This window comes from Talpa occidentalis, unplaced genomic scaffold, assembly GCF_014898055.3.
Source record: "Talpa occidentalis isolate TD23 unplaced genomic scaffold, MPIMG_talOcc4v2.1 talOcc4.6, whole genome shotgun sequence".
Taxonomy (NCBI): domain Eukaryota; kingdom Metazoa; phylum Chordata; class Mammalia; order Eulipotyphla; family Talpidae; genus Talpa; species Talpa occidentalis.
The window spans coordinates 13,147,669-13,173,618 of NW_023604972.1; the positions used below are offsets into that span (position 1 = coordinate 13,147,669).

The 25,950-nt window shown below is 39.0% G+C and overlaps 1 protein-coding gene across 1 annotated transcript in view; it reads left to right on the forward strand.

Moving 5' to 3' along the window:
- ZCCHC4 (zinc finger CCHC-type containing 4) overlaps positions 1 to 21,541 on the forward strand; it is a 44,482-nt gene extending 22,941 nt beyond the window's left edge. The window contains exons 7-13 of the mRNA XM_037529496.2: positions 4,404 to 4,554; positions 6,054 to 6,154; positions 14,698 to 14,819; positions 15,049 to 15,124; positions 16,976 to 17,027; positions 17,539 to 17,683; positions 20,886 to 21,541. Coding sequence (XP_037385393.1) covers positions 4,404 to 4,554; positions 6,054 to 6,154; positions 14,698 to 14,819; positions 15,049 to 15,124; positions 16,976 to 17,027; positions 17,539 to 17,683; positions 20,886 to 21,021 — 783 coding nt within the window. The 3' untranslated portion in view covers positions 21,022 to 21,541. The remainder of the gene's footprint in view (positions 1 to 4,403; positions 4,555 to 6,053; positions 6,155 to 14,697; positions 14,820 to 15,048; positions 15,125 to 16,975; positions 17,028 to 17,538; positions 17,684 to 20,885) is intronic.
- Positions 21,542 to 25,950: the final 4,409 nt, after the last annotated feature.

The following is a 25,950-nucleotide window of genomic DNA, read 5'->3' on the forward strand; positions in this document are numbered from 1 at the left end:
ACTTTTCCCTGCTCTTTGGATCAAAGGCCCCCCTTTCTTACCCAGACCCACGGGGCTCTGTGTGACCTGATCCCTTCACTCTCCAGCCTCTCTGCGTTCCCACGCTGCTGTTTGTGCTCAGGACACGTGACTTTCATCTGAAACTGGCCTTTTCACCAACAGGGCTTTTGCTCATGGTGTCCCTCTGCCTTCTATTCTCTCTTGGCCTTATTAACTTTACCCCATCTTTCAGAGCACTGTTCCAAGTCACTTTTTCCAGCCTCCCTGGGTTCCCTTACAAAGTCAAGTTCTCCTTTGTAGATTTGTAACATGTTATTAAATAAGAATTCTGAGGTTAGTTGTTTGGTGTCTGCCACCCTGATAAATTTCATGTCCTGGTTAAGGAGATTTATGGTTTTATTAAATCCATCCTTAAAATATAGGCAGTGCCAAGAGTGAACCCTAATGTAAACTGTGGACTCTGGATGATGATGATGTGTCAATGTAGGTTCATCAGTTGTAACAAATGTCCCACTCTGGAAATGAGGGAAGCTGTCTGTGTGTGGGGGTGGGGAGTAGTGGGATATCTTTATACCTTCTTCTCAGTTGTGCTGTGAACTTAAAATGATTCCAAAAAATAGTCTTTAAAAAATAAGGGTGTTGGCTTAGAAAAAGGTTTTTAATACATGTCGCACTGGATGAATAGCACAGCAGTCTTCTTGCAAAACAATCAAGTAATCACACCTGACAGAGATCAGCAAATGTTTTGTTAATGTCAAGAAGACGACTTGATAGGTACCCATACATATATGTGTATAGATCTATTTTTTTAAAAAATGGTGAGCCATGCTTAAGTATATACTGTGCTTTAAAGATATTAGCTAATGACAGAATGACAAATTCAGAATTGTTGGTTGGGATTAAAAAGGAGACTCCTGATTTAGTAAGTATAGTCAATGATGCTTTCCTTCCACCAGAACCAAATCAGCATGGTGGTATATATTTTTCAGCCCTGATAGCCATGAAAACCTAGTAGTGAAATAAATAGCAGTCAGAATCAGACATGTTTCTCTGTTTCCCAAAGGGCACATGTGGTTGGTAATCAGTAGGATCTGAGAGCTGATTAGATGAGTGTAGGAAAGCTCACCCTAAAAAAACCATCACTTCAGTGAAAAATCCCTGAATAATAGATGATGAGGGACTTGTCAGCTAGGACAGTGGCAGAAAAAGAGAGGAAGGAAGTGGACTTTTCAGGCATTTCACAGGTGGAAACAAGACGAGGTAATAAGTAGACTAGGGGAGAAGTCAGAGATGACTTGGCAGTATGGCCTGAATTTTTATTTCATTCTTCTAAACAGACAGTGGGGAGGCTTGGAAGTGAAGTTTGGAAATGTTTGTGGGTCTGGTGGGATTTACGTGGACATGTCCAGTGCAACTTCTGGAAACCATGGGACCTTGAGTGCAGTTAGGGCTGGTGACACCCTAGATGAGGAAGCAACGGATTCATGAAGCTGCACCATGGCGGGCTGGGACTTGATTGGTTTGTGTATTTATAATATGATTTTGCTTTTTATTTTGGTCAATAACAACAAAAACAAAATCACATTTAACTGTCATCTACCAGTTGCCTAGCAATTTCATCTATTTCATGAAAGTAATGTAATTAGCATTTTTCATGGAACTCTGTATAACTTACTATTGAAAGTTTATAGCATAACCTTAGAAGTTTTTAGGAAAAAGGTTGAATAAGCCACCAAGACTGAGTTCTACTTTTTTTTTTTTTTTTTTTAAGATTTATTTATTTGTACAAGCACTGGGTACAGTCAGAAGCGCGGGGGGCGGGGGGGTGAGAGAATTCACCAGAGCCAGAGCTGGGAGCAGAGCAGGCAGAAGGACCGAAGTACACTGCTGAGGGGAGCAGCGGGCGGCAGGAGAGGACTGCGCGCCATGCGGGACCCTCCTCTAGTGGCCAGGGAGCAGCCGGGGATCGAACTGGCGCTATAGAGGCTGCGGGCAGCTTTGCAACCCAGCGCTCAACCGCTGCACCACCGGGGAAGCCCAAGACTGAGTTCTACTTTATCTTTCCCAGAAGAATACAGTTGTCCAGCTCAGGTTTTCCTTTTTCTATATTTTGGGAGCAGCCTCTAAGTAGTGTTGCAACTGTAGTGCTTGATCTATAGAAAACTATTGCTTTAATGGTTCTACTGTCTGTCCCTTTTCTACCTGCATCCTAAGTCAAGGATTATTTACCGTGTATGGATCAATCACTAAGTGCTGATATATTTGCTCAGTCCCCATGAAGGTGTGCAGGGTATTCTGGGAGTAGAAGCCTCAGCCACTGCATAGAAAGACTGCATAGTAGCCTGAATTAAAAAGCAGGAATTCCTCCCACAGAGTTTTCTCATAGCAAACAATATAGCCTTTCAGGGTAGCAAAAAATGTCATGTGCCTAAATGGTAAAAGGGTTAAAATTTGTGTAGAGGATAAGCTATTTTTAATGCCAGCACTTTTTCAGGTCACGATCCATGTGGATGGCATAAGCCAGCATCTGTGCCAGAGGTAGCCAGTCAACATGTGGGCCCTCTGCAGCTCAGGGCAGGACATGATGCCATTGAGTCTTTCTTTCTTTTCTTTTTTTTTTTTTCATTAAAGATTGATTTTATTTATTTATGAATACAAGAACTGGGGTGTAGGCCAGAAGTGTGGGGTGGGTGTGGGGGTAAGAAGATTCACCAGAGATAGGGTGGGGAGCAGAACAGGATGATCTACTGAAATATACTGCTGAGAGGGAACAGTGGGCAAGATAGGAGAGGTCTGCTATGCCATGTGGGTCATCTCCCTGGCCGGGGATTGAACTCAGGCTGCAGTAGATGGTGATAGCTTGATAGTACTGAGACTTAATTAAGCCCTATACCACCTGGGAGGCCCAGTGCTGTTGATTCTTACTGGAGAGATGATCTTTGATGTTTTGTTTGTTTTGAAACTCAGTTAAGGGTTTAGGTATTGTTTGTTAATTTTCTTTTTTATACTTTTAACTCTAAGGAATTTGAAAGTTTTTCAATAACATCTTCTGTACTTGAAGTCCTTGTTGGGGTGGCAGGTCAAGGCAGTGCCAAGCAGTTCTTGAAAAGTGATTAACCTTCTTGACACACCATCCTTTGCTGTTGGACTGCCAGTAGGAAGTTAATAAAGACTTTTCTAGGAAAAAGGAATTAGGATGTTGTAGTTTTTCCTCTCATCAGTTGGGTTATCAAAATTAGTAGTAGAAAAGTATGTATTTTATTACAAGGTGAACATAGATTTATTAAAGTTTAAAATGCCATTAAGCTTTAAAATCTGTGTTGACTTGTTTTTACAGGTGAAATATAGGCCTTAAAAACTTTACAAAGGGGCCTCCCTGGTGGTGCAGCAGTTGAGCGCTGGGTTGCGAAGCTGCCCACAGCCTCTGCAGCGCCAGTTCGATCCCCGGCTGCTCCCCGGCCACTGGAGGAGGGTCCCACGTGGCGCGCAGACCTCTCCTGCTGCCCGCTGCTCCCCTCAGCAGTGTACTTCGGTCCTTCTGCCTGCTCTGCTCCCCGCTCTGGCTCTGGTGAATTCTCTCACCCTCCTGCGCTTCTGACTATACCCAGTGCATGTATAAATAAATAAAAAAAATTAATCTTTAAAAAAAAAAAAAAAAAAAAAAAAAAAAAAAACTTTACAAAGTCAGTAGACTAGAGTTTATATTACAGGTGTCTCTTATAACTTCTCCCAAAGCAAAAATGATAAATACCCTAGACAGTGGTTAATATTAACTTTGCAATTATTAAAAACACTTCAATCTGTTTGTTGGGAAAATGTGTTAATAGCGTGGTTTCATGCCCTGGATAAGCTTTGGTACCTGTGAATTTTCATTTATTTGCTTAGTGTCCCTGTTCAAATATGTCTGTCATTTACCCAGTACACAAAAAACATGTGCACGTTTTACTGGTAACTTGTAGCTCTTGTTAAACTGGACTCGTGGGCAGTGGGCAAACCAGACAGGAAAAAATATGTCTTCTTTGTCTTTGTGTCTCCGGGGTTTAGCACAGACTCAGCTTCTGTTTGTTGAATTGAGTTTAGCGTTTTAGTGTTCATGGGTAATGAGTTTCTCTCTTTTAGGTTACTAAATTTAGTTTTTTAATTTAACCATTTGAAATGTGTAGTCCTCTGATAGTGATGGCGTTTGAATTTGCAATTTTAAAACCTACTTATCAAGGAACCCAAAGATAAAATCTTAGGGAGCTGAATGAGAATGGCTTTAGGTTGTCACCCGGGGATAGAGGTTGCAGGATGGGTGAAGTTTCAGTACCACGAGTGAGATTGAGCCTAACGCATTCTCTCCCAAATAGGATGAAGTGCCTTCTGCTTGTGTTAATTTAGAAATGAACTTTTATTTGTTCCAGGCTGCCCTTGAAGTATGCAGAACCTTTTTACAGGAAGATAAAGGTGAAGGCGTTATTATGGTGACAGATCCTCCTTTTGGTGGCTTGGTTGAACCTCTGGCTGTTACATTCAAGAAGTTAATTGCTATGTGGAAAGAAGGTCAAAGCCAAGGTGTGTAATCTATTACTTACTGCAGAATAAACATGTATCTATGTATCTACTTCCTGTCAAATGTTAGCAGAGCTCCGTGAATCAGAGTGCTGATAAAACAGACATGTCTTGGGTTCTTGTCTTTTTTTAAAAATGAGCTTATTTGATGATGTGGCAAATTTCATTATCGTGAGACTCTTTATCATCCTAATCTTATGTTTTTAAAATGACTAGTAGATAAATATTTGTTTTAGATGGGCATAAGGGGACATTGTAAAGAATCAGTGAACCATTGTCATTTATTCAATAAGTATTTACAGAGTAGCCACTGTGTACCAAATGCTGTTAGGTGCTGGCAGTAGAGCAGCGAACAAAACAAACATGTACCTTTGTCCTCATAGCTCATACATTCCCTGTTCCTAAAGTCTTGTCCAAATCTCTCAGAGGACACCAATGTCTGGCCCAGAACCCTAAACTGCTAAGATTTAGGAGGGAAATTGGGACATCTAGTAGCCTAACAGTAGTTATTGGTGACACACAGACATCAATATAAGAGGGGCCTAGTGCCTGGGGGTTATTACTCAGTGTAAAGTGCCTTAGGACTTCCATGTATTTTGTATATAAGCATCTAATTAGTCAGTATAGTCATTTCTTAGTTTCCAACATTTAAGGTGATAAATTATTGGCCTCTCCATTAATTGTGCCACGCAAGTAGTGTGTTTTGGGGACAGTTTGCAAATGAAATTTAAAACATGACTGATGGTGTTAAATATTTCACTTGTTTTTTGGTTATTAGGTTTGCTTATCAGAGTGGATAAAATCAGTGTTAAGGGGAAACACTAAAGAGCTTTGTGTATCATTTTCCAGTTCTGCAACTTACCAGCTGCATGACTTTGAACAAACTACTTAAGTCTGTGGTTTTAGTTTCCCCATCTATAAAATGGGTTTATTATTGTAACTGAAGGGGTTATTATGACATAATATACAGAAAATGCCTAGCTTTGTGGTTGGCCTTAAATAATAGCTGTGTTGACTGCTTCTCTTAAAAGTTAATTTTACTAAGCTTGTTCTTCAGAATCTTCCATGATTTAAATTGATTCATCCCTGAAGTGGAGATGAGTGATGCCAAAGCTAGGACTCAGACCTCAGACCTCTGTCCTCTGTCACATTGTGACGTACCTTTGGGTTTCAAAGTGGTGCTTCTTTTTCATTTCCCACTTGTTGGGCGTAATATCTTTGCCTTTACCTAGACTAAAGTGGTATGCACGTAAGAATTACTTATACATACGCTTTGCAGCAGTGTGTTTAGGCATGATGGAAGGCTTGCACTGATTTGAGGAGAAGGTCAAGTTGTATGTGGCACTTTGGCAAACATTTTCTCCTTACATATTATTTCAATGTGTTGAACAATTGCAGTTACTCCTGATACCAGAAGATTTTGAATTACATTATCTGTTTTATTTTTCTTTGCTGTCAGTTTCTTATTTTTTTTCTCTCTCTCTCTTTTTGTGATCCGTTAGATGATAACACCAAAGAACTACCCATTTTCTGGATTTTCCCCTATTTTTTTGAATCCCGAATTTGTCAGTTTTTTCCAAGCTTCTGCATGTTGGATTACCAGGTAGAGTAAATATTCTTTTTTCTGGCATTGTTGGGGAATAGATATTCTGCTTAAATAAATGTTCTGTTAAAACTGTTCATTGATTTTAGTAAAGGAAAAAATACTCTATGCTGTATTAAACACTAAAATTATACTACATGCGTAGCTCAGTTCATGGGTTCCTAAATGTCTCCAGTCCCTCAGGTACTTGTTAAAAAAATAGGGTTTTGGGTACTGAAATAAACCTACTAAATCAAAATCAGGAGTAAAGCCTTAAGAAGAAATATTTTACCAAGCTTCCCAGGTGATTCTGAGGTGCCACTCAGTTTGAGAGCAGGACCTCATCTTTCATCATCCTGAAAGCCTTCACCGCACCCAGGTCATCGTGACGAGCATCGGTTTTCTCTGTTCAGAGGTTTTCTGTGAAGTAGATCACTCTCCAGTGGGTCGAATGCCACATGCACTTCACAGCGTCACTCAGGAGGCCAGGAGCTCTCAGTAGAGGAGTGCTCAGGGTCACGGGTGTCAGAGAAGCAGGCACACTGAGGTCTGCCCTTCTGCCAAGCGGGAACCTGCCTAAGATAAGCATCGAGCCAGTGGCTGTGGCCAACCACCTGCCCTGGGCTCGTTCTACTTCAATGTTTACTTTCCAGTTTTCATGTCTTTGGTTTCTGGAACACGCCCTGTTGTTGCCATCAGTGGGTGTGGTCACCAAATGGGCACTGCATCCTGTTTTGCAAAGACAGTTTTCTGCTTGAGTTTTCCTATCACTTGACTAGCCTCAGATGAAGGCTTTGCAGCCCTACAACTAGGGGAGAGTTCCCTCATTGTCAGAGCTAGACCTTGCTTCTGGTTCTTTCCAATCTTGAAGGCATATGCTATCACAAAAATCATTTAGAAATTCTGGAAGCAACAATGCTACCAAAAATGAAGGGACAGACACTACTGTGACTCTACTCCAAATAGCAAATATAATTTTAAAGTATTCACTTTCAGCCTCTTAAAAAACACTTCTACATATTTGTAATCATAGCAGATGGATTTGAATTCTGCTTTCTTCACTGTGTCTTATATAAGTGTGCATTTTTCACTGCAGTTACATAATTTTTATGCTTTTACTAACTTTAAATTCATAAGCAGTTTCTGTCATCATTTGTCGTCATTCTTTCCTTTTTAAACTTACAGGTTGCATTCACCTTTTAGGTACTTCTTAAATAACACTAACATAAACACTACCATTTTACTCATAATTTTTCCATAACTTCCTTAAAATGAAATGTCAAAGCTACAAGATAATTTTTTTTTTTTAATTTTTTTTTTTAATAGAGGCATGCTTTTATTTATTTATTTGTTTGTTTGTTTTGTTTATACATGCACTGGGTACAGTCAGAAGCACGGGAGGGTGGGAGAATTCACCAGAGCCAGAGCGGGGAGCAGAGCAGGCAGAAGGACCGAAGTACACTGCTGAGGGGAGCAGCGGGCGGCAGGAGAGGTCTGCGCGCCATGTGGGACCCTCCTCCAGTGGCCGGGGAGCAGCCGGGGATCGAACCGGTGCTGCAGAGGCCGCAGGCAGCTTCGCAACCCAGCGCTCAACCGCTGCGCCACCGGGGAGGCCCGCTACAAGAGAATTTTAAAAACTTTTATTACCAAGTTTTGTGGACATATTCATGGCTTTTGAACCATATCAAGAGATTCTTTTCAAGAATGTGTAGCACGTACCATTTTAACCCTGACTTCTTGAGCTCTACTTTCGGCAGAATCCACATTGTAAATCTTCTCAAAGCTGGTTTACTTTCCTGTTTAGAGCAGCCAGTTTTCTGTTTCTTGTTTGAGGGATGTTTCCAGTAATAACATTTGTAATACGCAGATAGCTGACATATCCTAAAGATGTTAACTAAGTAAATCAATTCTGCTTTCCAGGAGTACCTGTTGCCTTTGACAGTGAGTAATCATCTAGTATAATGCTTGGCACATAGCAGGTGCCCTGTACAAGTTGAATGAGAAAGAGCATGAATTCAGGAGTCAAAAAGGAACTGAGTTTTAATTCTGGTTCTGCCACTTACTAGCTAGGCCTAAGAGTTTATGTGAAGCTCATCTTAGCTGTTAAATGTGCCTAGTAATTATATATCTACTTCGGATGCTCAATATCTTTATCTGGGAAATACAAATCAAAACAACAGTTATCGAAAAGACAAGAAATAAGGGTGGGTGAGGATGTGAGGAATAGGGAACCATTGGACACTGCTGGGAATGTAAATTGATGCAGCCACTATAGAAAACAGTTTGAAAGTTCTTCAATTAAAATTGAACTTGTCTGTTATCCAGCAATTCCATTTCTAGCTATTCAAACCTAAAGACAACAAAAACTCTAACTCAAAAATATGTATGTATTTGATTGCAACGACATTCCTGAATAGCCAAAGCAACCCTGGCAAAAAAGAAGATGAGTGGTATCACATTCCCAGACTTCAGACTATACTACAAAACTATAGTAGTCAAAACAGTATTGTGCTGGAACAAAAACCACACAGACCAATGGAATACAATTGAGTACCCAGAAATAAACCCACACATCTATGGACAGTTCAACTATGACAAGGTAACCAAGAGTACAAGTGTTGAGTCTCTTCAACAAGCAGAGTTAGGAAAATTAGAAACATGAAAAAGAGTGAAACTAGATCACACCACACACCTCATATAAATACAATTTCCAAATAGATAAAAGACTTGAATGTAAGACCCAAAACTATAAAAGACATTGAAGAAAACTGGCAAAGTACAACATTGGCTTCAGTGATGTCTTTGTGGATTCATCGCCAAAGACAAGAAAAACTAAAGGGAATATAAACAAATGGGACTACATCAGACTAAAAAACTTCTTTACAGCAAAAGAAATGATCATTAAAACAAAAAGACACCCTACTGAATGGGAGAAAATATTTGCATGTCATACATCTGACAAGGGGCTGATAGCCAAGATCTTTAAAGAACTCACACAACTTAATGAAAAAGAAGCAGATAACCCAATTACAAAATAGGCTGAAGAACTAGCAACTTCTCCAAAGAAGACATACGTGAAATAGGCACATGGAAAAATGCTCATCATCATTTACCAATTAGGGAAGTGCAAATCAAAACCATGAGATACTACCTTATACTGTGAGAATGGCTGATATCTGAAAGAACAGTAACAAATGTTGGTGAGGATGTGGAGAAAGAGAAACCCTCTTATAACTGGTGGGAATGTAGACTGGTCCTGCCCCTATAGAAAACAGTATGGTTTCTCAGAATATTAAAAATAGATCTACCATATCACCTAGTGATTTCACCTGAAGAATGTAAAAAACACTAATTCAAAGGAATATATGCACTGCTATGTTCATTACAACACTATTTACAATAACCAAGTTATGAAATAGCCTAAGTGTTCAAGTACAAAATGAGTACATTAGAAAGATAGGGTGTGTGTGTGTATATATATTCACACGCCAAAATGGAGTACTACACAGCTGTGAAACATGGATAGAACTGAAGGCTGGAAAGGACTACATTAATTGAAATAAGTCAGAAGAAGAAATGCAGATACTGGATTGTTTCTCTAATATTGGACTATAAAGAAACAAAGAGTCAGACAAAACTGAACCAATAAAACTAGACATCTGAATTGAGGCTACCAGGGGGGAAGGAAAAGTAGGGAGGCAGCACAATGGACTACTATGAAGAATTATGGGAGCTGTGGTGGTAGGTGTGGTGAGGTGACATGCATCTGAAGAGGTGTGATCCTATGCCTCTGAATCACATACAATGCTGTAAACTAATGTAACCTCAATTTAAAAAAAAAAAGAAATTTTGGTATATGCTATGCAATGGAATATTATTCCACCATAAAAAAGAATGAAATATTGCTATTGTGGCAATGTGAATAGACCATGAGGGTATTATGTTAAATAAAATCAGAGAAAGAAAAATACTATATACTACCACTTATATGTGAAGTCTAAAAAAAAAAAAGCTCGTAAATACAAGAACAAATTGGTGGTTGACAGAGATGGGGCATTGAGGGATGAGAGAAATCAGTGAAGGTGGTTATAAAAGAAAGAAAATCAATACAGGGTTTAACCCTGATCATCAGTGGAAATTGTATTGTGTTTGGACTTCCACTCAATAAAAGAATTATGTGTGATAATACATTAAAAGGCTTAGTGTGACCCATGGGACACAGAAATGTAGAATAAAAGCTATTGTATTGACATTGTGATACTATCACTCCTGTCATTGTGTCATCTCAGGGTGGAGGTAAAAGTCTTCTGCAGGTCCTTTTTGGGCACAGAATCTGAGACATTAAAATTGTAAAGCACAGGCACCCTCAGAAAAGTGTTCATCCACAATCTGGGGTGCGTTTTTCACTGTGGGTGAGGGTTTGAAATGGTGAGGAGGCAATGGATTTATAAACCAAATTTGTCACACCTCCCCCCTGATGGATTTTCTAATTTTTTTTTTTAAATTACTATGGATTTATTGTTATCCTTCTTAAACCTTTTGGTTTCTTTCTTTTGTTACTCTAACCTCACTTTGTGGTAATTTTTTTCCTTTTATGTTAGTTATCTTCATCAAGTGACACATTGGATAAAGACATTTGAAAGTCTCCTCTCCGTCACAGCTCTTTCCCTACAGATCTTGATTAGGCCTTCTTGCTGACATAGCCTAAGATGATTCTGTAAGCCCCCAAGCTACAATGCGGTAAAAGACCCAAAATCACTAAATCTCTCTCTTTTTAAAAATACTTTTTCAGGTAAGAGCAAGGCGGAAATGCTGCAAATCTTCATGAAGTATAAATTATGTAGTCTCTTCAGTGATATAAAGCATTTCATGAGTACAGAATAAAATAGTCATCAAAGACCTAGCAAACCAAGAGTCTTATTAAGGGCAGATTAGAAAGGAAGGATGTGATAATGAAAGGAAATTCTGATTTAGAGTCAGAAGTTTGAGTCCTAGAACTGCCTTTTAGAAGCTATTTAATCGTGGGGGAAGTCACTTTATCTTTCCCAGTCTCTGTTTCCTTGCCTATAAAATAAAATGATTGAAACAGAAAAGGGATGGCAGGTAAGTTTTACTTTTAGTGCTAAGCCTGATAAATTGGTAGTGACTTTCTGAAGAATTTGTTGAGAATACCGGGCTCAGTGGCACAGTAGCATGATTGATTAGTGATGTCTGCCCCTGGGGGTTGGTGGGGGAGGAAGGGACAGCCTGTGGCTGCATTTAGGTCCTGTATTTACCTTGTCTGAGCTGGGTCATCTTACTTCCCTTCCACTTTAAACATGCTGTGATCTCTTGTTTTCACCTAATCTAGGACATTTGTCTGGGTTGTTAAAAGTGAAACTCTTTGCTTTTTTTTAAAGTTATCTTTTAAAAAAATCATCCTGTGTAGAATTTTTTGAGGCTTGTTTCAAGTTCAGAAATGAAGATATTTTAACAGAAATTCCTGAGACATTATTACTAATTATAAGATGGCAACTGAAATTCTTGATTCCTGACATGTAATAAACATAAAATATCTAACAGACTTGGAGGAATCTCACACACACACGCACACACACGCACACACATGTGTATAATTTATATATATAAATTTTAAATAAGAGGTTACTTGAGATATGGGGAATATAACTATAAGATCTTATCGCTGTGGTATAGGTTGGTTAATGGAGCCAAAGAGTTTACTTGGTTTCTTTTGAATAAACTGAAATTAAACAGAACACAGTCCTGTTATAAAAATAGATGTACTCTGTCTTATTTAATCTTTGTTTCCCAGCATGATGCCTGAAACGTAGTAGGTACAAAATAAGTGTTTGATGACTTGAATGTCTTGGTTTCCATATAACTAGTTTCAATCTCGTGGCACAGAAGAAATTTGTGTAGATAAAATTAAAAGTTAGGGATTGCAGAGATTTTGAGCTTTCCCTCATTTCTATACAGTACTTCATCACATTAATCAGTTCCATGGGAGAAATTTTCTATTTGAAAATGCCTCTCATCATCATTGTGAGTGAAATGTCAGAGATAATGATGGGAAAATGGTGTATCAGCTCTACCACCAACGATACGCAATTTGCAAAATTGTGTTTGCTTTACAGCACTTCCATAGGAGGTTTATTTGTGTGGAGGAAGCTATGAAATATGGATGTATGTTAGAGATACATTAATTTACCCTAGCAGCATGCATTTTACATACCATATGTTTATAGTTAATTAGCACAACAAACCCGCATTTAAAAATAATAATAATCTCAATTAGGTTATGCAAAATCAAGCAATCAACCACCTTCCTGACACATACATTCTCTGACTCCTTGGGTAACCATAAAGAAATTGTTCTCTTTTTTTCCCCTCCTCTCTTCCATCTGCTATCATTTTGCATGGAATATTCCATTTGGTAGAAATCTTTTCGAAGATACTTTTTTCCAACATTTAAAAATCTTTGTAAGATTCTCTTGGGAAGAATTTTTTTCTTATGACACTCATAAATGTTCAAAGCAGCTTGGTTGAATTTAATAAGGTGCTGTATATTTATTGAGTACGTGGAGGAGTGTGTTAAGGAAAAATTGAGAATTTAAATCATTTTAAAAGAAAACTACTTACAGTACTATTTTAAGGTGATTTTGAAGTAAAATCTACTTTTGTGCCTTAGCCTCTAATAGGTAACATATATTCATAGAATTTTTAAAATTAGAAAGAAACCTAGAGGTAACCTAGGCAAACTTGCCACCGTAATAATCCTCTCACTAAATTCATGACAAGCAGTCATTGAACCTCACTTGACTGCATTCAGTGAGCAAAGTCCTACAGCCTTACAAGGCAACTCAATTTATTTAATAGCTCTAATCGTTAGAAAATTTTCTCATATTGAGATAAAATATGCTCCCTATTAACATCTAACCATTGGTCCTACTTTTGTTCTCCAAAGCAATAAAGGATAAGTCTAATTTCTATACTGCATGCCACCCCTTGAGTTATAAAATTCCTCTCCGATGCTCTCAGCCTTCTCTGTTGTGAATAAACACCCTTTGTAGGCTACACTGTAAATCCTGTTCATTCCCATTACTTCAGTGGAATTGAACTGGTTTTATCCATGTGGCTCTTAAAATGGAGTAGCAGAACACAGGGCTTCAGATATGAACCATTTCTGGTCTTGTCTTTGCTTGGATGTTACGCTCTGTGTGGGCCAGCGGTGAGTCCGCACCGGTTCTCACACACTCACATTATCGACCTTGGGCTCACCCGTGACAGTCAACTGGAACCCCGGAGGGTTTCACCCCATGTCTTTGTTTAGCTGGGTCTTCTCATCACGTACTTGTTTTATCTCCCTGCTGGTTAAGCTTGTTAATCAGTCTTCCTAAATTGGTTCCTGTGAGGCTAGTAGACATTGGCAGGGCCAGAGAGAGAGCTCAGGACTCGCCCATTATAGACCTCTCTTCCCATTGTCATCAGTTCCTACCTTGTGATTCCCTCAGTAAATAACTAGCTTGCAAGCCAGTACTGTTGTCATTTGTTAAGTGGATTTTTGTTGAAAATCTAAACAGTTCATCTTAACTTATTTGAAAGTTGACGTTTACCTATATTGACCTCATTGCAAATCTCATGGTATTCTTGTGGATAATCTATAGCAGAGGGTCTCCAGATAATCTACTGAAACTGCGAGTTGAGTTAGGGGCCTGGTGAACCATTGAAACCATCATTGTGGGCACAACTGGAATCATGACTGTTTGCATCTCTTTTTAGCTCTATCCTAAGCCAGCCCCTGTGCTCAGTATTTGACATACAGTAGCTCTTTAATCCTTCACAGCAGCTCAATAATTTCCCTTTGCAGGTGAAAATTATGTAAACTTTGAGATTCTATAACCATGTAAGCCAATGTCTGGCCCCTAAACCTATGCTCTGCCAGACTGTAAATGAACTCTAAAGGGTGGGTAGTGGAGAGCCCCTCAGAGGCCGGAGTCAGACATGAACAGGAAATTGATGTGTAGCAAATTTCACACACTGAAAGGTAATATCCCAAGCTGTGCACGTCTCCCGTCGTTGGGCTCTTGGACATCAAAAGCTAATTCTGAAGTACATAAAGGCCTCTATTGTAAAGTCAGTTGTATTAGATAAAAGACTGGAGCTGTTCTCTTAATACTAGGCAACATGAATTTGTCCTAACAAATTTTACCTTTTTAGAATGAAATTTCACTGCCATGGAGGCCTCTCCAAGGCTGTTGATTAATAAGTAAACTCTTGTTAAGTGGATTTTCATTGAAAATCTGAACAGTTCATCATAACTTATTTGAAAGTTGAGGTTTACCTGTATTGACTTCATACAAAGCCCGTGGTATTCTTGTGGATAATCTACAGCAGAGGGTCTCCAGATAATCTGCTGAAACTGCAAGTTGAGTTTAATCCTTTCTTATTGAATACTTTGGTTTAACTTGTTTCTGGGCACCAGCTTTTTCATTTATTGTATAAAGAACATTAATGAATGATCATTTGAGTAAACTTTTCTTTTTAAATTTTTAAAAACTTTCTAGGTAGATTATGATAATCATGCACTTTATAAACATGGAAAGACAGGCCGGAAACAGTCTCCTGTGCGCATTTTCACGAACATTCCACCCAGCAAAATAATCCTTCCGGTTGAAGAAGGGTACAGGTAGGATTACAATGAGACCTCGCAAAACTTGCGAGACTGAAAGTTCCATAGACTTCACATTGAAATGCTTTAATAATGACTCATAATGTTCTCTTATTTTAAAATTCCTCCATAATTCTATATTAAATTGAATTCAGATTACACCCCATTTTTCTAATGCATACCTTGTGAACTTTTGTTTACTGTAACTCTTGCTAAGACCATGTGCCTGTTTCTCTTTCCTCCTTAGATTTTGCCCTCTGTGTCAAAGATACGTTTCTCTAGAGAATCAGCACTGTGAGCACTGTAATTCTTGCACATCCAAGGTATAGGTTCCTTTAGAATGAATTTTTATGCAAATATATTAGTTTTATTTTACTAGTTTCGTTACTTTTGTTTAATGTTAATCTGTTAATAATATTTGAACTAATGTATTTTTTTATTAATTATAACTTAGTGCAATATTTTATCTCTAATTATAAAGTCAAACTTTTAAAAATACTTCGTTGCCTTCATCATCATTAACAATTACTTGAATTCATTTTTATCTGATATTATGGCACTGCTTACTTAAGACACTAAATGATGCTAAATTTTGTTGAGGGCAAAATTAAGATGTTTCAAATAAGGCATTGCCCAAGAAGAAAGTATCACTGTGCTGGTGAAATAATAATGAAAAGCATTTGTTGTGCACTTCTTATGGGCTAAGTCTTTTCCTAAGAGCTGTAGGTGAATAACTCATCAACATCTCACAAAACAGCACTGGTGGGTAGGTGCTCCTCGCTCTTTCACAGATTTAAGTGTGGGCCACAAGTGACATAGCGCCTGTTACTTTTTCAGGAAGGTGGGAAGACCCTGAATTTGCTCTTTTTAACTAAGTCTGGTTGGAGAGAACACGTGAAGTTTAATTTCGCAAATATGCAAGATTTTCTCCAGGGCAAACACTGTCTTTCCATTTTTATTTTTTTAAAGATTTTTTTTATTTATTCATGTACACAAGAACCGGGGAACAGGCAGATATGCGGGAGGGTGAGAGGATTCACCAGAGACAGAGCAGGGAACAGAACAGGCAGACTGACTGAAATACACTGCTGAGGGGAGCAGTGGGTGAGACAGCAGAGGTCTGCTGCTCCATGTGGGTATCTCTCCGGCTGGCTGGGATCAAACCTGCGCTGCAGAGGCTGTGGACTGCTTGACAGTGCTGTGCTCAACCGCCTGCACCACCAGGGAGGCCCTAGGAAAAACTGTCTTTCTATAACTGTTACAAGGTGTATGTTTCATAAGTTTGTAATACCTAGTTTTCACTTGTTTTTAACTATGATAACACATAGTTAATTTCAAATCATTTGGAAATTATCTATATTCCTTAAAAAAATTACATCAAGATCATAAAGCTTCAAAAAAGGAAAATCAGACTATTGGGTTGTCGGAAAGGTCGTAATACATTTTTGCTTGAAAAACAAGAAAAAATATGTCATGACTTTTCCGACAACCCAATATGTAGAGATGTATATGCATGATAGGAGAATCAACACTGTGAACACTGTAAATATACATGATAGGTGTTAAGAACAAACAAAAGCCAAAAGTGATCGCCCGAAAAACCTGGGAGGGAGGAATGCTGGGCGGAGGCCTGTGGGCAGTGGCTGGCGAGCTGATGTGTTCTAATTCTTGACCTGTTGGGGATCATTCGTTTATAGTACCCATTAAACCGGACATTTATGTTTTATGTATACTTTTCTAGTTATGTTTTATTTCACGGTTTTGAAATTACCCAATCAGTAACCTATAATCTCTTTCTAAATTACATAAAGTTTTCAAATATGGATTTTACTAAGGATTATGCCAGACAGCCACATAAAAATTATGAATCATTAATTCTCCTGAAATTTTCATCACGCTCTTCTTTGTGTGGATTGGATTGCTTGAACTGGAGTGGACGTTCAGACATAAATCCCTAGTTTTGCAGTTACGGAAATTGGGACCCATCAAGGAGGCATTTGAGTTGAGTGGAGAAATGCATAAATTAAAATCAAAGTATTTAATTGTGAAGCACAGGAAAGTGAGAAATAAGGAATGAATAATTTACACAGATTTTAATAAGACATTTTAATTTTTAATTGTGGAACTTGATTTTCAGTGACAAATTAAACATAATTTAAACATTGTTTTTGCAGGATGGCAGGAAATGGAGCCATTGCTTTCTTTGCCACAAGTGTGTAAAACCTTGTAAGTATTTAGAGTTAGTATTTGAGATCCTATGAAAACATTTAGGTTCTATAAATAGCATTTTTATTTCATTTTTGTAATAACAGAAAAAACATTAATATAGAGATCTGCATTAATTTATTTGCTTTTAAATTTTTACAATGACCAAATTGTACGTTCTTTCCTATATAGAGACCTGACTGTTTCATGCCTATTTCAATGAGACATTTGGTTTGGCATATTTGAATGGGCTCTGTGTCACTTAGCCAGCCACCATTCCATTGGGGCTCTCAGCTCTTGGCTCATTGGAGAAGGGCTGAATTTGTTGTCATGTATTAGCTGGTTTATATGGGATTCCAACCTCTGACCCTTGATCTCTTTAGCCAGTTATAACCAGCTATGCAAACCCGTCACACTAGTTGGCGTAAACACCGTTTTAACTTTCCTATCATAAAGGTCAAGCAAACGAAAACTCATATTAAATGAACTTTTCCTAAAAGTTTATGTTTTTAATATGTCTTTTATTTTATAGCGTGGATCCACTGTAGCACTTGCAATCACTGTGCTCTTCCAGATCATTCTTGCAAAGGCCCGAAGGATGGCTGCTTTATTTGTGGTGAATTAGACCATAAACGTAGTTCGTGTCCTAACATCTCTACTTCTAAGAAAATTAACAAGTTAGTTGAATTTTTTTTATTAGAAAAAGATTTTTCCTGTGTGATTTGTACAGAGCAATCCACAAAGTATGTAATAGTTAGAGGATTCAGAAATACTAAATTAATTGTTGCTTTCACCGGTAAGTATTTTTTGCAACAGATGGTGAAGGGAGGATGCAAAGACGAATCGAAGAACTTAAATTTTACAAGACATAAAAATACTTAGACATTTAATAGTTAAATATTTTCTATTTATTTTCGTCTTTTTTTTTCTGATTATTGTGGTTTTTCCTACCAGTGTTGGGTATTGGTTATAACTCAGAGCAATGATAGATTTTTTTTTTTTTTTGGTGGGACTCTCGCCAGCAGCCAGGGAATGAACCGGCGCTGCAGAGGCTGCGGGCAGCCTCGCAGCCCAGCGCTCAACTGCTGTGCCACCAAGGGAGGCCCTGAATAGTTACACTTTTTAAAAAAATCTAAAAGGGATGATAGGTATTGATTCCTCTTGTTTTGCTGATATGAAAACCATATAGCCTAATTTCACATTACATTAAAATTTAGATCAGTATAAACATTTTGAGCTAGTATAATATGACTTGTGATGGGAAAATATCTATTACCTAATGATTTAGTAACCGTTTATGATTGTATTATTCTTTTTCATTTGCTTATTTTCATTTTTTTGCTCAGTGGAAATTACTATTTTTTCCCATTAAGGTTTAGTCATTTAAATTCTGCCTACTATATTTAAACTGCCTTTACTACTACTTTTTATTAAATGTGGTTTTAATAAGCAGTTTCATCGAGTGATTGAGGGTGAGGTACAAGTTCTAAAATTAAAGAGGTTTTGAAAAATCATATAGACCTATTTTTCCTTGGAATTCAAGAATGGAATGCAGCCTAATAAACTATTAGTCTGGGACTGTTACATCATTTACATTATAATTCTGGGTGCATATGAGTTATAACATGCTCAGCCTTTGATTTCATGAACTTAGGATACATGGAAACTGAATTTGAGTTTTGATAATGGTGGGCTCCTCATTGGTTCTTAAATAGTCCTAGCCAGTCTATATATTATTTCCACTGAGAGAAAACCTATAGTATTAAATTTTATCTCAGCATTAAATTTTATCAAGTTTAATTCAGGAGCAGATTTCTTAGGATGTGGTATGCCTGATAATTTTTTCCCAGAGAATACTCCTAAACTCCTGTTGTTATTTTCAGGAAGTACTTTTAGAGAATTTTATAATCAAATTGACAAGGCAGTTTTTTAATTTATAACAGTAAATAATTTTAATAGCCTTTTTAGCATACATGATAGGTGTTTTATAGCTATATTAGTTTTTTCTTAGAATTTTCCTTCGGTTGTGACTGGAATGATGCTGGCTCCCTCTTGTGGTTAAAGTTTATTTCATCAGTTACATAAATACATACAATTTAGAGGACATATACTAGGTCAATTCAATTTTAAGACAAAAATAAAACAATTGATTTATACTCAATTAGCTTATCATAGTTGAAAGACTTTATCTCTGGAAAGTTTTGTTTACTCATAATTATATGTGAGTTTTGTTACTCAAAAGCTAGTGTGTATTTTCCTTGTTTTTGTTTACTGTATCCTCTGTTGGCATCTCAAGTATAGTCTTTCCTGTGAGTGGAGAAGCCAAAAGAAATCTGTGTAATTTTTTTGCGTACAGGCATGTCTAACTTCATTGACTTTGCCACCAAAAGATTATACTTCATTGAATTTGCTAAATCATTATTTATCAGGACATTAATATACTTTTAAAAAAATGTCCAGCGGGAAAGGAGACTTATGTAACATGCACAAAGATGACTTCAGATGACGGTCTTGTTTTATGTTCAACTGCCAGGATATCCCGGTCCATCGTGCAAAATCTAAGTATAGAAAAATGTAAAGTTGGCAAGCAAAAATAGTCATGTGGAGCTAATAATAATAGCTGGTATTGATTTAGTTATTACTACACTAGCCTTTTATATGCCTTAGCATTTTATGTAACTGAGTATATAGCATCAAGGTGATTCAGGGCACAGGTTCTGGAGTTAAGCTGGTTTTGCTACCTCCTCACTCCATGATTTTATAACCTGAGTTTCTTCCCCTAAAAGAAATTGAAGTGCAGGAGAGGGAAAGGTAATATCTGCCTTATCCCACTGTATTTCCCAGTACCTTCAATTCAGAGATGGTGCCTATTCATTTCTGCGTCACCAGCTCGTAATGTATTTGCTGAATGAACTAAAAATGCAGCCTGAGTTTGGTCCACTGTGGGGGTTACATAGTGTTTGTGGTATTCCTTTCCTGGGTTTTGGTCCCGGGATGATCATGAAACAGCTTTGCCCCAGGACTGCAGCTCAAGAGAAGGGCATCTCACACTTAATGTTGCTGGGCAGCCGTGGGAAGTTTGCCAGTGCTGGCAGCGCCCATCTTTTATTTGGTTCGTGATATAAATGGCCTGATTCTACTAGCTTGGAGAAAGGGAATGAATAGACCAGTAATCTTTCTCAGCTATGGATTACCTTAGTTCAGAGAGCAGCACAAGCAAAGGATCTGTGTTTTCTGGTGTGGATTAGTGCTTTTCAAGGGTGAACTCCAACTTGTTCATTTTGTAGAAGACAGACATCACAAAATGTGCATGCACCTCCTGTATGGCCTTTGTCGGGACTTATGGATCTGCTGAGGAAAGGAAACTGAGTTGTAGGGCTTGTAAAATGGGCTTCTTTAAGTGCTATTGGTTTTTCCCATTGTGCATTTTTCTACCGCTGCTAACAGCCAGATATATCGGGAAAAATGTATTTCAGGGATTCAGAGATTGAAGTGCTGTGTTGAGCAGTACAGATGTTCCAAAATAAAATAATAATAATAATAAAAAAACACCAAAAAGGAAAAACAAACACCAACAAAAAAACTCTCCAAACTCATTGGCTTGGTATTTACCTCTGGGACATGTTTGTCCCAAATAGATTGTTCTAAATCTGTAGTTACCATCTTTCAAAGAAATTTCTTTTCTCAAACAGTTTGCTTGGTCAGGCCTCTGACTGTCTCCTTGTTATTATGGTTAGGATTCTGAGGATTTATGCTTATAATGCAGCAAATTCTTTCCCTTCTGTTTTCTTATTTGGTTAGCTAGTTAATTAAACTTCAGCATAATTACATAATTCACTGTGCTCATTCTACAAAATAATTTAGCACCTTGTTTTTCAGAGCTGCCAGAAAGCAGAAGCAAAGAAAAAGTAATAAGATGAAAATGGAGACTACTAAAGGACAATCCATGAATCATACATCTGTTACAAGGAAAAAGAAAAGGCAAGAAAGAACCCATCAATATCTTTGCTCTTAAATGTCCAGTGACTTGAGAATAAGAAAGATTTATAGTCCAACCTTTGATGCCATTTTCTGAAAGTGCCACACTGGACTTAAATTCTGTTGCTTTCAAAGGTATGCACCTCTCTAAGCTAGAAAATAGGCAGGTGGTATTTTCTGGTTTATAGACGCCTCAGCAGCCTATCTGGAGACCTGGAGACTCCCTCCCTCCTTGGCCGGTTTACTGGCGCTCTCTGGGTGCCTTTCATCTCTCTTTAAGTCTCTTCCAATCATATATTTTAGCCTGTTTTATCAGAAAAATGGGCACACAGATTCTTCAGCAGAAAGTGTCACAAAAAGTGGATGTGAAAACCTGAGATTTATGCGAAACATAAGAGTATGTTAAGTTGATAAATGTTTTCAGTTAAATAGTAAAAATATTGTTCAGTGGCTGAAACTTCACTTGTAAAGAGAAATGCATTATTCAGTTATTTTTAAGCCAGAATCTGAAAATGATGGAATTTTGATAAAGGCAGTCTAAAGGTATAAAGATTATAATTATGGTTACATTATTATATTAAATATTTATTTTTCTGTTTTGCTGTTGTCCTTTGGTTTATAATCACTTAGATATTTGTTGACCATATGAGGTTTTTAGAATTATGATTTTCTCAGTCATCTCATGTCTTTTAACCTAGTTGGCAAGTTTCTTTGGAAAAGTAGTAGCAGAAGGCAGGAGAGTGTGGTGGTTGAAATGCCTCATTTCTATTCTTTTTTTTTTTTTTTTAAGATTTATTTATTTATGCATACAAGAGCTGGGGTACAGGCCAAAGGTACGGGAGCGGGGGGTGAGAGGATTCACCAGAGACAGAGTGGGGAACAGAACAGGCAGACTGACTGAAACACACTGCTGAGGGGAGCAGTGGGCGAGACAGGAGAGGTCTGCCTCACCATGTGGGATGCTCCCTGGCTGGCCGGGGATCGAACTTATGCTGCAGAGGCCTCGAATTGCTTCACAGTGCGGTGCTTAACCCCTTGTGCCACCAGGAAGGCCCGCCTCATTCCTATTCTAATAATTCCTGGCCATATATGTCCTCGGCCAGGTTATTTACTCTCTAGAGTGCCCCTGTTTTTCATTGTTCTAAGGGGGATAATCATAGTCAGTCAGGTTTGGATTCATGATTAAATCAAATGAGATGCATGTGTCTGGAGCTCACTCCTGTGTTTGGTAAGCCATGTAAACCAAGGCAGGCAGCTGCCAGTCCCACCCTGGCCCTCAGGTACTCTAGCATCATAGCCGAGGGGAGTGGTGTGATGCCCAGGACAGTTCATCTCCTCATTGCTCTGCTACCTGTAAACTGAGGGCTAAGTAGCTTTGAATTACTTGCATTTGCCTGATGGCTTCTCTCCTTTTCAAACAACTGCCTTAGAGCACATCTGGAGAAACTTTGCCTGGGCTCAGCCTTGTGATCGCACTGGAACTGCCATCTGGTATTTAAATTCCGAGTAGGTTAGGACTGTGTGCATGATGCAGCACACTCAGGCTTGGCCCTGATCCATGTGGCAGGGGTGCCTATCAGGCAACATGAGCTCAGCACCAGGACCTGACAGGCACCGGAACATTCTTCTCTTACCCCCACCTTTTACGAAAATTATATTTTTGTTGAAGTAATGTTGGCTTACAACACTATACATGACTTAGAGGTACAGTTTCACACCTCTTACACCACACCTACCACCAAAGCAGCCATAATTCTACCATAGTCCATCCCCCTCCCCGCACTTGGTAGCCTCAGTTCTGCAATCAAATTTCTAGGGTTTCTTTTGGTTTAGTTTTATCTGTTCCTATGTTTTGTTTCCTTCTATTCCACATGAGTGAAATCAGCCAATATTTGTCTTTCTCCTCATGGATTTCACTTAGCACCATCCCTTCCAGTTCCATCCATGTTGTCACAAATGGCAAAGCAGGTTTCCATGATTATAAGAGGGGAAAGACTGGAGGTGATTGGATGATATATGACCCTTATAGCATCATTGTGAAGGCTCTTCTCTCTGGTTCAAGGACATGCTCATTGACTTCATTGTCCACAATACTGTGGTGTTTTCTATTGAAATCTGTTCTGAAACTCAGACTCCTGAGGGATCAAGATAACAACAATGACTGCTACTAATACTGCTCCTGTGGGTCTAGTGGTCATTACCATCACCATAGTTCCTTAATTTTAAAGTCCAGTCATTATAAAACTCATATACATACAGTTGATATACTCATAGCTTTTCAGGAGGGAAAACCCTACATCTCATTAACCATACATATTAAATTTTAGTTGTATCTTATTTCAGAAATATTGAGATGTGAAAGATATACATCTTACAATCGAGGAAAGAGGATGCTACTTATAATAAGGAACTATGTTCTTTAAAACTTGGTTATGGCCTCCCTGGTAGCACAAAGGGTTAAGTCTCAGCACTGTGAAGCTATCAGCAGCCACTGCAGCTTGAGTTCAAATCCCAGAGGGCAGACCGCTTGCGCAGGAGTGTGTCTCTGACTTGCCATTTTAGAACAGGGACCTTCCTTCAATAAAGACTGCTTGAAACCAGGAGAAAGCTCCCGATGCAGCCAGAGGTTAGCTGGGAAGCACCCCCACACCAGGCCCCTTCTGGCCAGCAGTCTGAGCCCAGAGGGAGAGTGGGCATCCCCGGCCAGGGCAGAACGCACACGAGCAGGAAAGTGTGTCTCCGACTCGCCAGTTTAGAATAGAAGAGAGAAGCTCCCTGTGCAGCCAGAGGTGAGCTGAAGGCCCCCACAAGCCTGGTCCTGCCTGGCAGGGAGTTGGAGCCCTGAGGGGGATCCAGCGATTAGGAGCCCAGAGTGCAATCCAGCTGCCCCACCTCCAGGGAAGTCTGTGCAACTTCAAGACACACCTTTGTCGTTAAACAAACACAGAAGGAGGAGATATTCTGTGACAGTGACCATTAACATACTCAAAGTACCACTGCCTCGCTGGACTTCTGGCATAACAGTATTTGACTCGATTGGACCGCCAGTTTCCGAAATCCCAGAAAGAGCACACCAAAAAGATGCTGGCCAGTATCAGCGACATAGTGTCCCAGTGCATAGGGCAAATTAGAAAACAGGCAGCAGGGAGAAAAAAAACTACATGCAACCTAGCAACTCCACACCACAAAAAGAAAACCACCCACCAGATTGCAACAACAGTGACTTGGAAGAACTTCTGAGCCTTCCAGAAAGAGAATTTAAAATTGCCGTGATGAAAAAACTGACAGAAGTCATTAAGGAAAACAACACTCAGAAGAATGAAATTGAGTCCCTAAAGAGGGACATGAAGGAAATGCAGGAAATCAAGGATTAACAGAAGAGCTAAAGAATGCTGGGAAAAGCAGTGATAACAGAATAGATGAAATGGAAGATCGAACCCCGGCCAGGGAGCTGACCCACATGGTGCAGCAGACCTCTCCTGTCTCACCCGCTGCTCCCCTCAGCAGTGTATTTCAGTCAATCCACCTGTTCTGCTCCCCACTCTGTCTCTGGTGAATCCTCTCACCCCCCCGCACCTCTGGCCTACACCCCAGTTCTTATATGCATTAATAAATAAAATACATCTTTAGGGCCTCCCCGGTGGCGCAGCGGTTGAGCGCTGGGTTGCGAAGCTGCGCGAGGCCTCTGCGGCGCCGGTTCGATCCCCGGCTGCTCCCCGGCCACCAGAGGAGGGTCCCACATGGCGCGCAGACCTCTCCTGCCGCCCGCTGCTCCCCTCAGCAGTGTACTTCGGTCCTTCTGCCTGCTCTGCTCCCCGCTCTCTCTGGCTTCTCCCCAGTTCTTATATGCATTAATAAATAAAATACATCTTTAAAAAATAAAATGATTACCTTCTTATAGGGTTATAAGTAGAAAATTTGGTGATTCTGTTCTTATGTTCAATTAATACTAATTTTAAGGATTTAATCTCTTCAGTCTTTTTACAGAGAATAAACTAGTAGGATATAAAAATTCCTCAGGGAGGGAAGGTATTATGGGATATAAGGTCATTTGTTCTAATTAGAAATCTCTGTATCTGAGCATTAAGATACTATTCCAGGGCCTCTCCTGGTGGCGCAGTGGTTGAGTGCTGGGCTGCGAGGCTGTCCGCAGCCTCTGCAGCTCCTGTTCGTTCCCCGGCAGCCAGCAAGGGTCCCGCAAAAAAAAAAAAAAAAAAATACTATTCCACACAGCAATGGGAGAAAAGCCCTGAAACTTGATAGATCGTTTTTTCTAAGATTTTTATTTATTTATTTTTAAACATTTTATTTATTTATGCATACAGCAACTGGGGTACAGGTTAGAGGTGCGGGGGATATTCTTCTGAAATAATTCTAGCTAAGTTTCATTATACTTCTTAATTACAAAATTAAAGAAATATAAAGTCACTTTGTAGGTACTGAGTGATCAGGTTTTTTTTCTGTAAACTTAGTCTGATATTTTAGACTAATTTTTGCCTCCTGTATGCCCCAATCTTTCAGTCCATCTTTTTGCTGCTCGGATTATTTCCCTCCTTACAGCCATTTATTAAAGTCTTGGAGTCTCCTGAGGCTCTGGCCCAAGTCCCATTCTCTTTGGGAAGTCTTCATGACTCCCTCACATCAACCAGTACTTTCCTTTCTGAACCCCTTGGTGTCCCACACATCACATTTGAGGCACTTTTCGTGTATTATTCTATGATTTTATTTATAGATCCTGTTTCACCCAAAGATTTCGGTTTCCTTGTGTCAGCATTCATTATGTCTCTCTTATGCATTGTAGCTACTCAATAAAAATTTGATGAAAGCATGGAATTTTCTAGAGGTTTTTAGATGGTAGGTATATTAGTGCTGCCACAACAAAATATCACAGACTTGCTGGCTTTCACAACAGCCATCTATTTTCTCACAGTTCTGCAGCAACATGCAAGACCAAGGTGTTGGCAGG